At 43.7% G+C, this 12,759-nt stretch overlaps 1 protein-coding gene across 3 annotated transcripts in view; it reads right to left on the reverse strand.

Moving 5' to 3' along the window:
* Positions 1 to 4,037: 4,037 nt before the first annotated feature.
* Positions 4,038 to 12,759, reverse strand: part of BIRC6 (baculoviral IAP repeat containing 6) — a 180,878-nt gene continuing 172,156 nt past the window's right edge. For all 3 annotated transcript variants that reach the window (XM_081100815.1, XM_081100814.1, XM_081100813.1), the window contains exons 72-74: positions 6,628 to 6,816; positions 5,936 to 6,070; positions 4,038 to 4,721 (exon numbers count right to left, since the gene is read on the reverse strand). In XM_081100815.1, coding sequence (XP_080956941.1) covers positions 4,542 to 4,721; positions 5,936 to 6,070; positions 6,628 to 6,816 — 504 coding nt within the window. In that variant the 3' untranslated portion in view covers positions 4,038 to 4,541. The remainder of the gene's footprint in view (positions 4,722 to 5,935; positions 6,071 to 6,627; positions 6,817 to 12,759) is intronic.

Consider the following 12,759-nt stretch of genomic DNA (forward strand, 5'->3'; position numbering starts at 1 on the left):
CACCCCGGACGTCGCCCCAGCCAAAACCGGGCCCCAAAACGGTCACACGGAAGTCACACACTAAAGTGAAAAGAGGAAGGTCCAGAGACGCCGAAGTCTAGAGGCGACGGTTCTTGTGGAAGCCCATGTGCTGATAACGGCCCAGGGAGGCGGCCATAACGGCAGCGCGGGGCATCCTGGGAAAACAGACCCTGCACCAGCTTCCGCCTAGAAAACCAACCCAAAGGCCCTGATACTGAGCATGCCCAGTGGAGGTGCCCCGCCCCGAGCGGGGAATGGACGGGATTGGAGGGCGCGGCCGACCTCAGCCCGGCCCCGAGGGGCGGCTGCCGCCGGCTGCAGGCGTCCTGGGAGGCGTGGAGTCCTCGGCGCCGCTCAGGCAGGAGTGCGGCGTTCCAGTCCACCCCCCTTCGTTGGAAGGTCTGCCGCTTTAATTCCCAAACCGGCTTGGGTCTGAACCCTCCTCACTACCTGATGAAAGGCGTAGTTCTTTCCGCAAAAGTCACGTGGGCCTTTACTACCAGCATTTGGGTACCGTCAGTGGCAGTGAGAGACCCTGTGGAGTCCCTAAACCCCAGGTTAAGAACCCCGGCCGCAGAGAAAAAGTCTTTATATTCTTTTAATGAATTAAAGTGTAAGGAAAGCATTTGGTGTTGACGTTGCCACTACATAAATTATGCCCGAATGGGGACATCTGGCCCGCGCTGATGCAGGGAAGTTTTTGGAGGGTAGGTAGCCTGCACGCTGCAGAAACCTGCCAGCCTTCCTGCCTGCCGCTGAGCACAGGCGCCTTTATTCTTCACAGCAGTGCTCTAGGTCAGTGGTGCTCAACCTTGGCTGCACATTAGAATCACCTGGGAATCTTTTTAAAATCCTGATTTCCGGGCCTCATCCTCCGGAAATTCTGTTTCTTTGTTATGGGGTGGGGCCACATTAGTAACAAATAAACAATTTCCGGAGGATGGGGCCCAGAAATTAGGATTTTAGAAAGATTCCCAGGTGATTTTAATGTGCAGCCAAGGTTGAGAACCACTGCTCTAGGTGAAAACCGAGTTCTGAGGCCGGATGTGGCAGACGAGACTGTGCCCCTCCCCCCCACCCCACCACCCCACTCCCACCCCCATGGACTTAGAGCCTGCTGCACTGAGGATGCCATACACCACTTGGAGAAACCTGCAGGGTAAGCCTCACCACACAGGGTTCCTGGAAGAATTTAGGGCAATACATCTCTGAAACGATCCCACTCCAAGGAGGAAGAAAAAAATTCTCCAACATTTACAGGACACTCCTACAACTTAACAAAAGAAAAATAAACAACCCAATCAAAAAATGGGCAATCGCCGAAACCGGTTTGGCTCAGTGGATAGAGCGTCGGCTTGCGGACTGAAGGGTCTCAGGTTCGATTCCAGTCAAGGGCATGTACCTGGGCTGCGGGCACATCCCCAGTGGGGATGTGCAGGAGGCAGCTGATCAATGTTTCTCTCTCATCGATGTTTCTAACTCTCTCTCTCCCTTCCTCTCTGTAAAAAATCAATAAAATATATTTAAAAAAAAATGGGCAACGGACTTAAATACTTTTCGAAAGAAGACAGAAGGCCAAGAGACATATGAAAACATGCTCAAAGTCACTAATCATCGAAGAGATACAAATCAAAATGACAATGCCATACCATCTCACACCTGTCAGAATGGCTATCATCAACAAATCAACAAGTGCTGGTGAGGATGCGGAGAAAAAGGAACCCTTGTGCACTACTGGTGGGAATGCAGACTGGTGCAGCCATTGTGGAGAACAGATGGAGTTTCCTCAAAAAACTAAAAATGGAACTCCCATTTGACCCAGTGATCCCACTTCTAGGAATATAACCCAAGAAACTAGAAACACCAGTCAAAAAGGATATATGCACACCTATGTTCATAGCAGCACAATTCACCATGGCTAAGATTTGGAAACAGCCTAAGTGCCCATCAGCAGGTGAGTGAATTAGAACTGCGGTACATCTACACAATGGAATACTATGCTGCTGTAAAAAAGGAATTCTTACCATTTGCAACAGCATGGCTGGAACTGGAGAGCATTATGCTAAGTGAAATAAGCCAGTCAGAGAAAGATAAATATCACAGATCTCACTCATTTATGGAATATAATGAACATAAACTGATGAACAAAAACAGATCCAGGGACAGAGAAGCATCAATCAGACCCTCAAACCTAAAAGGGAAGGTAGGGGAGGGTGGGGGTAAGGGGGAGAGATCAACCAAAGGACTTGTATATGCATGCATTTAAGCCTAACCAATGGACACAGACACCAGGGGGGTAAGGGCATGAGTGGGGTGGGGGTGGGTAATGGGGGGATGAGGACACATATGTAAAACCTTAATAAAGAAATTTAAAATAATAAAATTGTAAAAAAATAAAAATTTATCCCCCTTGACCCCATCTCCACTATCATGGTTCAGTGGTTGAGCCCTGACCTAGAGGTTGCAGGCTCCATCCCTAGTGCTGGACGTGCAAGAGGCAGCTGATCAATGATTCTCTCATCACTGATGTTTCCATCTCTCTCCCTCTCCCTTCCTTTCTAAAATCAATAAAAATAGACATATTTTTAAAGTCCAATAGTATCTAAGGTGGTCCCAGTAACTCGAGCTCTCCTTTTGCTCTCTCGTGTCTGGAACAAGTTCTTTCTCCCTGGCTAATTTCTTTATTCTCACCCCTCAAGATGGGATATGTTTCTTCCGAAGTGTTCCCTGACCATATCACCTTAGTGATTTACCTGAGGTAGGTGTCGTTCGTCTATGCTCCCAACAGTACCTGCAACTAACACCATCAGAGAACTTACCGTATTGCACTGACATTGTATTTTCATGTCATTCAACTCTCACCTACAGGAACCTGTACTATGTACATGAATTGGACCTTATAGTACTGGTACTGTTACTTTCCTTTTTGTAAAACAGTATTCTGAGGACTAATGGTATAGAGTGGAGAAAATGACCAAGGCTTATTTTAATGATGAAGATCCAAAACTGGAGGAAAATACATTTAACAGCAACTTTTATTCTCCACCCTGATGGGACCCTGTCAGACCAAACAATAACAAAGACTAAAGGACTGATGACTGTTCTTTCACCTTTTATTGCTGATAATTTTATACTGAGATTTTAGCTATCATGTCTGTGGTAAATGACTTTTTATAAATGGACTCTATTTTGTCATTCTTGGAGTTCACCACCCACCAGACTTAACACAAATTCCATCCTGTGTTTCAGAACCTTTGATTTCCTGGTCACATACTGTTTGTCCCTCCTTCATTCATGCTTAAGGAGCTCTGTACCTTGTAATTCCCCTTCTTTCAGAGAGCAATTCATGTTAAGAATATGTCTTCTTCTAGTCAGCTCCAGATTCAGGGTTCCCATGTACCACTTTATTTTCTATAAATACTGTCAAAAATCACCTTTGCTTTTCCTTTGTGATAATTGGTCTTATAAAAATATCCTTTCCTTTCCCATGCTTAGGTCTTGAAAATGTCCAATTTTTTGTGTCCAAGTATTTCACACACAGCAAACTGTTTTTAGAAATAAGACATACTAACACACCTAAGTCTTTATTTATTTGGCTCTAGGAAGAGTTTGCATGAAAATGAGCCTATATGGCAGGTACAGAATGTACTGTAACAGCACCAGAGAGGTACCACCTCTCTGCTCTACAGAGCCTGTGTTTAATGCATACAGGTAACTTTAGTAATAAAACCAGAGTCCAGGAAGAAAAGGAGCCCTTTAGGAAAAAAATCAGTTTAAGGGTGACTTTTCAAATTGACCATTCCTTTCATATACTTAAATTCAAATAACAAATACATTCACAAGCCCAAATATTGGCATAGAATAAAATCATGTTCATTTATTTTTCTGCAATTAGAAGGCATAAATTTAAATATGTTGAATGTAATAAATTCATCCATACAAGTGCAAGTGTCCAACTATAACACATTTTTATGGCAGATTTATAATTTAAAAAATGTACCAGTAAATCAAAAAAGGAGTATGTAAATTAACTTTTATTGAAGTGTACATAGGTCTTCAGAAATCAAATATGAGCATGAAGATATGGCCAAACATAAAATCTATCAAATTCAGTGAAAAGTTGCTGACTTCAAATAGTAGTTGTAAGAATGACCAATATATATTCTTTGTTAACAATCTCTCACTCTACAGTAAAAAAAAAATAAAATAAACATTCAGTAAACATTCTTTCCTAAGGTAGTTTCCCTTATATATCAGTGATTTATCCATTCTTTGTATACACAAATTTGTTCAACATACCAATCAGTGGTTCTCACAATTGAAAAATAAAAGCACAAAAAAGTTTACACTCTTGTACAGGTAAATAAAAGATCACCTTGAATTAAACTGGATCTCCGTAAGGGCATAGTATAGTTTCAGTTTCATTACCTATTACATAATTAGTTTCTTACATACAAATATTGACATATTTGGCTTGTGCTTCAAAGCCTTTGTGTCTATGAAGTCCATGTCAATGCAGCTCATAATTTGAAGTCACTGGGGAGTTCTTTACTGCTGCAGGGTTTGACCTGATCATGCATGAGCGTCCCCTCAGCACCGGCTGTGGCACTGCACATTTCCGAGGCATCTTCACCATCAGGGTCCAAGCCGTCAGGACAAGGAAGTTTTAGCAGCTCTTCCCGGAGCTGAGCAGTGTGACGCTACACAGGGAAATGAGTGATGTCAGAATTGCAAACGCAGGGATTCTAACACAGTATCATTTGAGGAAACAGTCAAGTTTAAAAAAAAAAATCCACAGCACAGGCCAACAAATACGTATTGAGCACTCTTCTTACGCTACTGTCAGAGAGAGAGGACAAAGTTGGCAAAACATCTCTCAGAGTGATTAATGTTGAAAAGCCCTGAGTAGCATGGTAGAATGAAAGCTAAATGGCAAAAGGTTAGTGAGAGGGTGGGGTTTTACAATGGAGGCAGAAGTATTCATTGCTCTAGTTTGATAAAAAGAGAAACAGTTCTATAATAATGGGGCAAAATAAAACTAGTTTGGGGGATGCAAGTGTTAAAGAGGAAAATAATTTTCTTTTTAGAAGTTTTTAAAATAGAAAAATAAAGTTAGAACGGAAGGAGCCAGTTGAGATGGAGAAAACTGAAGCTAGGAAGAGGGAAGATAACTGGTGGAGGATGAAAGAAACGAGGAATAAGAACAGATATTATGAGGCAGGAGAAAAACAATCTCCAAAGCCATCCTGTTTTACATTTCCACTTCATGAATGCCCAGGTTGAAAACAATTGCTCAACTCCCCCAAAACAGGTCTGTATAACAGATGCTCTACAGCTACCATCTCCCTCATTACTCCAAGTAATAAAATTCTGGAAGGTAAGAGGCCTAAGGAAAAGCTAAAGGAATAAAAAATTCACTTATAGAGTACATTTTGTTGTCATCACCTGAATAAATCACAGGTCCTGTACCCATTCTTTTATTTTAGGAACTGTTGATTTATTGTGGAAACTAACCTATCTTTTTTTAAAAAACAAACATTTTATTGATTTTTTACAGAGTGGAAGAGAGAGGGATAGAGAGTCAGAAAAATCGATGAGAGAAACATCGATCAGCCGCCTCCTGCACAACTCCTACTGGGAATGTGCCCACAACCAAGGTACATGCCCTTGACCGGAATCAAACCTGGGACCCTTTAGTCCGCAGGCCGATGCTCTATCCACTGAGCCAAACCGGTTAGGGCTAACCTATCTTTTTAATAGACTTTTGAGTAGCAATTTAGGCCTCTGAACTTAAATTTTACATTTCTTTGATTCCCTCCCATCCTTTACCATCAGGTAGCCATGGTTCTGTCAATGAATATACAACTCTTCTTTAAAAGCCATCAACAGGGCTCATGCTCGGAGGCTTACTCACCTTGAGAGCTGCTGCATGGTGCGACATAGTTCTGCCTACCCGCTTATCACTGCTGTACTGCTGGATGTCGGCAATCCACTCCTCACACTGGGCCATGATCTCAACTCTTTTCAAGTAAAAATGTTTGTGTATAACCTTAAAAATTAAACAAGCAAGGGAACAAAATGTGTTCCAGTCAGAAATGAAAAGACAAAGTATATAGCATTACAAAGGAATGAAATTTAAAAGACAATGCAATTTTTCCTCTCCATAAAACTCAATTTAGTGAACTCTATATTATTAACAGGGAAGAATTAGGTTCATGACATCACATGATAAATGTAAAATGTCCCAGTTCTATAGCAGAAAATAATGCCTAGTCCCAACCAGATTCAAATAGTTAAATCCTATCCAGAGAGAATAAGGCACATATAACATATTGCAATATATTCAGAAGGTGAATGTAAATGAACAAATGACCAGAAGAAAAGGATAAGAAAACTACTGACAACAGAAAAACTGTCAAAATGTAGTCAGATGTCTTTTAGGAAGTAGGTGGTTTTAAAAATCATTACTACTGATTTTCTATTATTAAAAACTATAGTAAAGTTTAATGTACTATAACTACTCCAAATATAAGGCAAGTACAATCCCAATAAACTATATTCCATAATGTCTTTAATAAAGTATTCCATAAATTTTATTGAACATACCTCTTTAAAGCATGGTGAGGGGTTCCTGATTTGTTCTAGCATTGCCCACTTAACTGTTGCTTGTCGAATGTTGCCATCGTATTCTCGAGAACTCTGTGTGCCACTAGGAGTCCCTCTAGACCGTTCATATCCTGGTTCATTAAAATAAGGCTCAGCTACTAATATAAGAGACTGAACAGACACCAACACCTGAGCAACAAAGAAATTAAAAATACTTATAATGGGAAATTTTGACTAACAGTAAACTGATATCTGCTTTATTGACCAGGAGTTTCTTTTACATATTATTATCAGCATAATATTAATGTTAATAATTATAAGACTCAAATACTTTATTATTAAAGCAAAATTAAAAAGGGTAAAATCTTGGCAGAGCGGGCTGGCGGCGGAGGGCGCGGTTGGCGTTTTCAATCGGGAGGGAGTCGCAGACTCTGAGCTCCAGATCCGGGCGAGTCTTTAGGGACCCAGACTCAAACGGGAGAAGCGGGTCTGCCTGGCTTCGGTCAGAGCAAGTGCAGCTTTCTCTCCGAGCTTTGCAGCGGGTGCTGGGACTCAGAGAGGCAGAGCCCCTGGGGACAGGACTGAGAGCCGCCATCACTGCTCTCTCCGGCCCACCCTGTTGATCCTGTGCGACCCGCCCCGCCCAAGCCCTGCACAGAGGCATTTGCCGGATAGCCTCAGGCAAAGGCTAGATTAGCACCTCCCTAGAGGACAGAAGTTCTCTCACTGCTGACACAGCTGATTCTCATAGCCACTTGGCCTGGAGGTCAAACCCTCCCTGGAATTAGCTACAAGATTTAACTATAAGACTGCGCACAAAGACCACTAGGGGGTGCACCAAGGAAGCATAACAAAATGCGGAGACAAAGAAACAGGACAAAATTGTCCATGGAAGATCTAGAGTTCGGAACCACACTTTTAGGGTCTCTCAAGAACTGTTTAGAAGCCGCCGATAAACTTAATGAGATCTACAAGAAAACTAATGAGACCCTCGATGTTATATTGGGGAATCAACTAGAAATTAAGCATACACTGACTGAAATAAAGAATATTATACAGACTCCCGACAGCAGAACAGAGGAGCGCAAGAATCAAGTCAATGATTTGAAATGCGAGGAAGCAAAAAACACCCAACCGGAAAAGCAAAATGAAAAAAGAATCCAAAAATGCGAGGATAGTGTAAGGAGCCTCTGGGACAGCTTCAGGCGTACCAACATCAGAATTGTGGGGGTGCCAGAAGATGAGAGAGAGCAAGATATTAAAAACCTATTTGAAGAAATAATGACAGAAAACTTCCCTCACCTGGTGAAAGAAATGGACTTACAGGTCCAAGAAGCGCGGAGAACCCCAAACAAAAGGAATCCAAAGAGGACCACACCAAGACACATCATAATTAAAATGCCAAGAGCAAAAGATAAAGAGAGAATCTTAAAAACAGCAAGAGAAAGAAACTCAGTTACCTACAAGGGAATACCCATTCGACTGTCAGCTGATTTCTCAACAGAAACTTTGCAGGCCAGAAGGGAGTGGCAAGAAATATTCAAAGTGATGAATGCCAAGAACCTACAACCAAGATTACTTTATCCAGCAAAGCTATCATTCAGAATTGAAGGTCAGATAAAGAGCTTCACAAATAAGGAAAAGCTAAAGGAGTTCATCACCACCAAATCAGGATTATATGAAATGCTGAAAGGTATCCTTTAAGAAGAGGAAGAGGAAGAAAAAGGTACAGATACAAATTATGAACAACAAATATGCATCTATCAACAAGTGAATCTAGGAATCAAGTGAATAAATAATCCGATGAACAGAATGAACTGGTGATTGTGGTAGAATGAGGGACATAGAAAGGGAATGGACTGACTATTCTTGGGGGGGAAAGGGGTGTGGGAGATGCGGGAAGAGACTGGACAAAAATCGTGCACCTATGGATGAGGACAGTGGGTGGGGAGTGATTGCGGATGGTGGGGCGGGAACTGGGAGGAGGGGAGTTATGGGGGGAAAAAGAGGAACAAATGTAATGGTCTGAACAATAAAGATTTAATTAAAAAAAAAAAAAAAAAAAAGGGTAAAATCTTGACCATAAGGTGTGCAGGAGGCAACCAATTGATGTGTCTCTATCACATCAATGTTGCTCTCTCTGTCTCTCACCCTCCCTTCCACTCTCTCTAAAAATCAGTGGAAAAAAATATCCTCGGGAGAAGATTAACAAAAAAGAGCTACCTGGATTCAAATGAAGAAATAGTATTTATCACAGCTACATGTGGACAAAGAGTTTTCTTAGACTATGAATTCAAAATGATTTGGTAATTAACAGAAAAATGTCTTCTACATACCATAGTATATTATTACATACTAGAGGACTGGCGCAAGAAATTCGTGCACTCAGGGGGTCCTCAGCCTGACCTATGCCCTCTAGCAATCCAGGAGCTGTCAGTCCGACATCCTTAGCGCTGCTGTGGAGGCAGGAGAGGCTCCAGCCACCACAATGCGCTCCCCAGCTGTAAGCTTCTGGCTGAGAGCTCTCCCTGTGGGAGTGCACTGACCACCAGGGGGCAGCTCCTGCATTAAACATCTGCCCCCTGGTGGTCAGTGCATGTCATAGCAACCACTCGTTCTCCTGTTCAGTCAATTTGCATATTTGCCTTTTATTATATAGGACTAGAGGTCCGGTGCACAAAAATTTGTGCACTCGGGGGGGAGGGGAGGTCCCTCAGCCCGGCCTGTGCCCTCTCACAGCCTGGGACCCCTCTGGAGATAACAACCTGCTGTCTTAGGCCTGCTCCCGGTGGCAGAGGGCAGGCCCAATCCCTAGGTGCAGCCCCTGGTCGGGCTCAGAGCAGGGCTTATTGGGGAGTTGGGGCGCTGCCCCGTCATGCACAGAGCAGGGCAGATCGGGAGGTTGCGATGCCACCATCAGTCACGCTCAGGGTAGGGCCGATTGGAGGGTTGGGGCACCGCCCCCTGTCACACTCAAGGCAGGGTCGATGGGGAGGTTGCGGCGCCACCCCGTCACGCACAGAGCAGGGCCAATCAGGGGGTTGGGGCGCTGTCCCCTGTCACGCACAGAGCAGGGTCGATAAGGGGGATGGGGAGCTCACCCCTGTCACGCACAGAGCAGGGCGGATCAGGGGGTTGGGGCGCCGCCCTCTATCACCCACAGAGCAGGGCCAATAATGGGGTAGGGGCACCGCCACTCTCACACTCAGAGCAGGGCCGATGGGGAGGTTATGGCTCTACCCCATCACACACAAAGCAGGGCCCGTGGGGGGGGGGGGGGGAGGGGTTGGGGTGCTGCACTCTGTCACACACAGAGCTGCAGGGCGATAGGGGGTTGGGGAGCTCCCCCCTATCAGACACAGAGCAGGGCTGATCAGGGGGTTGGGGCGCCTTCCCCTGTCACGAACAGAGCAGGGCGGATAGGGAGGTTGTGGCCCCGCCCCATGACACACAGAGCCGCAGGGCGATCAGGGGGTTTGGGCACTGCCCCCTGTCACACTGATTCCGGTGCCAGGAGGCCTCTCAGCTCCACTGATCCCGGTGCTGGGAGGCCTCGCGGCTCTGCTGATCCTGGTGTTGGGAGGCATATTACCCTTTTACTATATAGGATAGAGGCCTGGTGCACGGGTGGGGGCCAGCTGGTTTGCCCTGAAGGGTGTCCTGGATCAGGGTGGGGGTCCCCACTGGGTTGCTGGCCAGCCTGGGTGAGGGGATGATGGCTGTTTGCAGCTGGTCACACACCCTTCAGGGTGGGGGTCCCCACTGGGGTGCCTGGCCAGTCTGGGTGAGGGGCTGAGGGCTGTTTTCAGGCTGGCGGGTGACTGAAGCACCCAACTGCTCCTTTTTTTATTTTTATTTTTTTATTCTGGGCCAGCTTTAGCTCTGGCTCCAGCTCTGAGGCCTCTGCTGCTGAAAGCAGGTATCTGGTTTGTTTGGGTTCTATAATCGAAACACTGTATCAACTCCAGCTCTGAGATCCCGGCAGGCTGAAAGCAGGTTTCTGGGGTTTTGTTTAGCTTCTATATTTGTAACAACATTTCAAACTGCAAGCTCAGAGGCCAGCAAGGCAGGCGGGGAATGTTGGTTTCCTCCCTCACTGAAGCAAGCAAGCCTCATGTTCGCTTCAAGCTGCCTGGCTGCCAGCTGCCACCTTGGCTGGCAGTTAATTTGCATATCGCCCTGATTAGCCAATGGGAAGGGTAGCGGATGTACGCTAATTACCATGTTTCTCTTTTATTAGATAGGATGGTTATATTTAACTTAATAAACAATGTATTTCATTCCACAATGTAGGTTCACTAATTCTTAGTCAATTCTTTGATATTTTTATAAAGAGCTAGACTTTAATAGGGTGAATTTACTGTCCCTTTTATATTTATCTTCCTATTAGCATTCACAAAATTATAAGAAATTCTCATTGTAATTTGTTCAAGAACTGACTAAATCAAAAACTATCGTTGTCAAAACAAAAAAATTAACCCTGCTATATGGTCCTCTACCAGACCACTCAACTAGTCAGCAATCTCGTCTCCTACAGTTTTATGTATTCATTTGGTCACCATAGTCCCACCATTATCCATTCTGTTAATTTTTTTTTTAAATATATTTTATTGATTTTTTACAGAGAGGAAGGGAGAGAGATAGTTAGAAACATCGATGAGAGAGAAACATTGATCAGCCGCCTCCTGCACATCTCCTACTGGGGATGTGCCCGCAACCCAGGTACATGCCCTTGACCGGAATCGAACCTAGGACCCTTCAGTCTGCAGGCCGACGCTCTATCCACTGAGCCAAACCGGTTTCGGCCTGTTAATTTATTCTTATCTTTAAAATATCCACCACTTTATCATATTCCTCCTCCTGCCCCACTCCCATTAAGAATTATTAACTTCAATTTCCTTTATTTTCATGCTATGTCTTGTCAAGTATTTAATTCTTAGACTTGATACAGTATATTAAAATTTTATATATGTTTTAAATATAGGAAAGTACAAAATATACAATCCAAAATATTAATTTGCAATAAAAGCGATATAATGTGAAATAGTACCATATTTGGGGTGAGGAAAAGAAACAATCAAAATTAGTAAAATGCCTTAAGTCTTTAAAAAATTAAGTCTATGGAAAATTATGCTGTTGAATAGGATTGTGATCAGTGGCTGATTTCAAGAATTTTCCATTTCAAGGAAAACAGTATTATATATTTAACATTTATAACCATTCTTAAATGGCTGATGATCCAAACCATTAAATATGTTAACTCCTCTTGCATATGACATCTTTATTAACATCCAACTGAAACAAACCTCTCACAAGAAATTATATACATTACTAGAGGCCCGGTGCACGAATTTGTGCATGGGTGGGATCCTTTGACCTAGCCAGCTATGGGTGCCAATCGGGGCAGGCTGGCCAGGGGAGAGGCCATGGGAAGTTGGCTGGCTGCGTGGAGGGACTGTGGAAGGTTGGCCAGCCACGGGAGGTTGGCTGTGGGAGCACACTGACCACAAGGGGGCAGCTCCTATGTTGAGCATCTGCCCCCTAGTGGTCAGTGCTCGTCATAGCTACTGGCTGGTCATCCAACCTTAACGGTCGCTTAAGCTTTTATATATATAGAATAGGGACATTAAAAACCAGTTACATGGCTTGCCTCAAAATAAGAAAAGTTCTATTGGGACGGTATCCACAAATCACCTGAAAGATGGGGGAAATGTGTAGCTAGCAATGGACATTACTATGAATAAAGCATTTTTGATGTTTCTCTTGAAATTATCATGTTTTCTTTGATTACAAAATCCGCCATTATTAACCAGTACACCTAGTATTCAAGGTAATGGGAAGCAAGGATCTGAGACCAAGATTACTATATCCAGCAAGGCTATCATTCAAAATAGATGGTCAAATACAGAGCTGCTCAGACAAAAAAAGGCTAAGGGAGTTCATCACCGTCAAGCCAGCATTACAATAAATGCTAAAGGGATTGCTGGTAAGGGATTGCTGAGAAGAAGAAACAGAGAGAGAAACCTAGCCATACAGAATTAAAATGGCTATAAATAAGTACCTCTCAACAATAACCTAAATGTAAATGGATTAAATGCTCCAATCAAAAGGTGTAGGGTATCTAGCCGAAAC

The sequence above is a fragment of the Myotis nattereri genome (genome assembly GCF_964212035.1).
Source record: "Myotis nattereri genome assembly, chromosome: 10".
NCBI lineage: Eukaryota > Metazoa > Chordata > Mammalia > Chiroptera > Vespertilionidae > Myotis > Myotis nattereri.